Source organism: Hippocampus comes, unplaced genomic scaffold, assembly GCF_001891065.2.
Source record: "Hippocampus comes isolate QL1 unplaced genomic scaffold, H_comes_QL1_v1.1 scaffold347, whole genome shotgun sequence".
NCBI classification, from domain to species: Eukaryota; Metazoa; Chordata; class Actinopteri; order Syngnathiformes; family Syngnathidae; genus Hippocampus; species Hippocampus comes.
Genome location: NW_017805872.1, coordinates 293,596 through 296,057, shown reverse-complemented (window position 1 = coordinate 296,057; position 2,462 = coordinate 293,596). Strand labels below are relative to the sequence as shown.

At 43.0% G+C, this 2,462-nt stretch overlaps 1 protein-coding gene across 1 annotated transcript in view; it reads left to right on the top strand.

Moving 5' to 3' along the window:
* The first annotated feature begins 839 nt into the window (after window positions 1-839).
* LOC109527082 (delta-aminolevulinic acid dehydratase-like) overlaps window positions 840-2,462 on the top strand; it is a 22,108-nt gene continuing 20,485 nt past the window's right edge. The window contains exons 1-4 of the mRNA XM_019888773.1: window positions 840-991; window positions 1,287-1,422; window positions 1,838-1,921; window positions 2,250-2,338. Coding sequence (XP_019744332.1) covers window positions 920-991; window positions 1,287-1,422; window positions 1,838-1,921; window positions 2,250-2,338 — 381 coding nt within the window. The 5' untranslated portion in view covers window positions 840-919. The remainder of the gene's footprint in view (window positions 992-1,286; window positions 1,423-1,837; window positions 1,922-2,249; window positions 2,339-2,462) is intronic.

The window sequence follows — 2,462 nt, the reverse complement described above, 5'->3', positions numbered from 1 at the left end:
AAGATGCAGACGCCAGTACAGTCCATTATTCACAGTGGCTACTTTCACCCAACACTCAGATACTGGCAGACCTGTGCCACAGATATAAAAACAGAGAACCTCATTTACCCAATTTTCATCACGTAAGTGGCAGAAATTTTCCCTCAACTAAATTCTGGCAAATTTGTGTGTGACTTGAATTTTGAATTTGCTACAACTACATGAATGCATGAAAAATATTTCTCCTGGTCTTACTCCATCTTTCTTGCTACTCCTATAGAGACAATGTTGATGCTGTGGAGCCTATTAAGAGCCTACCTGGACAAGACAGGTAATGGGGGTGGAGTTGGGGGGGGTATTATAACAATCCGGGTAGTAATTGTTTCCTGACTAAAGTGCACTTCCCATCAATGCTCACAGGGGCAACATTTGTGCAAAGCGCCAACTGATGTGAAGGGTGTTGTCCTGAGATAAAAAAAAAGTCAGGGTGGATCGAGCACCAAATACTGTTTCAGGACACAGATAAGCTGAGCATGCGTTACACTCAAATTTGTGACATTGCCAGTGTGAAACTTTGTGGTAAACTCCATAACAATATATCATTTCTAATTGTTTTGGGTTTTTTTTTTCTTACTCTTGAAGCCCAGCCTTAAGTCAATGTCAGTTGCAACATATCGTTTAACTGACCCATTTGGTTTGTTTGGTTTTCTACTATTTTTATGTCCAAATGCACACACTGAACTGGTTGCCAGCCAATCGCAGGGCACACCTAGATGAATAACCATTCGCGATCACGATCGCATCAGTCTGATAATGCCCTTTTTCTTTGTTCGTGAAATCAGTATTAGAAGGGGTGTAATCAATCATGCTGCATCATTTGTAAAGTATATATTTGAAATGTATTCCCTTTCATAGATGTGGGGTGAACAAACTGGAAGGAATGTTGCAGCCACTTGTCGAGAATGGTTTGAAATGTGTGCTGATCTTTGGGGTGCCCGCGAATATAGCAAAGGTATGTGCGGTGAATCTAAAAAGAGGGCAAGGACAACTGAAAGTGTCACTGTGCTTGGAAGGAATTGGCACTAACGTGAATTGGATAATTTTTGTGAAGCTGTTGATTCATCTGGCCATTAACTGCAATGATGAGAACTTTTGCAAGAGTTTAATATTCGTGAGGGGGGTTCATCTACAGTGTAACACGTAAAATGAATGGATAATATATGGTGGAAGTCGCAGTATAAAACGGACCTCCTGCAGATGAAGATAAGTCAGACCGTATGCAGACATGCTGATCTTTTGTGCCTTAGGACGACCGAGGGTCAGGGGCCGACACAGACGACACGCCCGCCGTGATGGCCGTGAAGAAGATCAGATCCTTATTCCCTGACCTGCTGGTGGCATGCGACGTCTGCTTGTGTCCCTACACGTCGCATGGCCATTGTGGTCAGTGTCTCTTTTTGATGATAGACCTTCCTCAGCCTCATGCGGTACATATAATCCATGGAGAGAATTGCTGCTATCCATTTAGTAACGAAAGAAATACACACAGTGGTCTCTAGATGAGTCCGGAATTTGCCAAAGTGCATACTGACAAGACGCAGCGTTACTGGGAGAATGCCCTTTGGAAGCTGGAGCTTTTTTTGATGAGTTACATCACTTCTGTGAAATATGAGGAAGGCCACGTTTCGCAATTCTGGTGATTTGGTTCAGCGGTCCCTAACCTTTTTTTGTGTCACGGACCGGTTGAGACAAGTCCATGCTGCTTTCAACCGGTGGCTGCCGGCTTGTTCTTAGCGACTCAATGCGGTACCCAGTAAGATGTACTGACAATCTCCACGTATTTAAATTTGCCTTCCAGGTATCCTGAATGAAGATGGTTCGCTGAACATCGATGCTAGCTGTTTGAGACTGGCAGAAGTAGCACTAGCCTATGCCAAAGCTGGTAAACGCTGCCGCCCCCACCCCCAAGCTTTGAAAGTTTCTGTTATCATATGCTTGAGGTGCACACACACACAAAAAAAAACAAAAACACTTCTAAATGTCTCTCTAATGCCATTTTGGGATATTTGTTGAAAGATAAATATTAAGTGTATATCATAAGGCCTCTGACTTGATTGAAAATTAACAGTTATGAGAGCATTGATAATTCAGATTTTCAGGAAAATGCACATAGACTGGGCAGCATTGTGAGAAATACAATGTCAGATTTTTTTTTTTTTCGTTTCAGTTTGAAATTGATATTAAAGTCGGTTATTCGCGTTTTCCTGCAGGTTGTCACATAATTGCTCCTTCTGATATGATGGATGGCAGAGTTGGGGCCATAAAACAAGCGCTGCTTTCCAATGGGTTGGGAAACAAGGTAAATCGGCCGAATAAAGAACTATTACAAACGAATAACTTGAGTCAATCTAAAAAGGCAGCGGCACAGCATCGTTGATTTCGAAAGGCTCCCCCCCCCCCCACCACGTCCCGGGGTTTTCCCC